Below are 638 nucleotides of genomic sequence, written 5' to 3'. Positions count from 1 at the left end.
CTGCCCTAGTCCCGCGGAGGGGGAAATGCACGTCACCTAGAGTTTAGCAGAGGATGAGGCAATACCCAGCAAGGCGGAGAAGTTGTTGGCAGAAGTCAGCCAGCTCCCACCGTCCACGACCAGGGTGGTGCCCGTCATGTAGGAGGAGAGGGGGCTCGCCAGGTACAGCGTGCTGTGGGCGATCTCCGTCTTGTTCCCCGCGCGCTGGAGGGGTATCGTGTCGAACTGGCTGGCTTTCTCGGCAAATTTCCCACCTGAAAGTGGTAAAAGAGTCAGCCAAGACCAGGGGCCTGCTGCCCACCACCGCTGCCCACCAGGCACCACTCGCACAGGGCTTGCTCAGAGCTCCAGGGAGCCTGGATGACGTGGTGGGACAAAGGCCTGAGAACTCAACAAGGCGGGGCTCGAGCCCAGCAGTGGGATTCGCGCTGCAGCGGTGGGTTCACCTCAGGGCCTTCGAGAGCTCTCCCAGCAGCCCGCTGACGGACTGGGAGAGCTAAACCACCCAGCTGAGCTTTCGGGAGAGCACGTTACGTCACTGCGTCAGGGAGCGCAAAAAGCTGCCACTCGACAGCGCAAAACCAGTCCCCGCGAGGTGCTGGGGATGCGGGAAGTGCTGCTCCCCCAGGAGCTGGGAC

At 62.9% G+C, this 638-nt stretch overlaps 1 protein-coding gene across 1 annotated transcript in view; it reads right to left on the bottom strand.

Annotated features, from left to right (window-relative positions):
• Positions 1-65: 65 nt before the first annotated feature.
• DECR2 (2,4-dienoyl CoA reductase 2, peroxisomal) overlaps positions 66-638 on the bottom strand; it is a gene marked incomplete at both ends in the record, with an annotated part of 1,270 nt that continues 697 nt past the window's right edge. Inside the window, one exon of the mRNA XM_010137327.1 lies at positions 66-254. Within this exon, the coding sequence (XP_010135629.1) occupies positions 66-254 (189 nt within the window). The remainder of the gene's footprint in view (positions 255-638) is intronic.

The sequence above is a fragment of the Buceros rhinoceros genome, unplaced genomic scaffold, assembly GCF_000710305.1.
Source record: "Buceros rhinoceros silvestris isolate BGI_N320 unplaced genomic scaffold, ASM71030v1 scaffold33955, whole genome shotgun sequence".
Taxonomy (NCBI): Eukaryota; Metazoa; Chordata; class Aves; order Bucerotiformes; family Bucerotidae; genus Buceros; species Buceros rhinoceros.
This window is presented reverse-complemented; position numbering and strand designations above follow the sequence as displayed.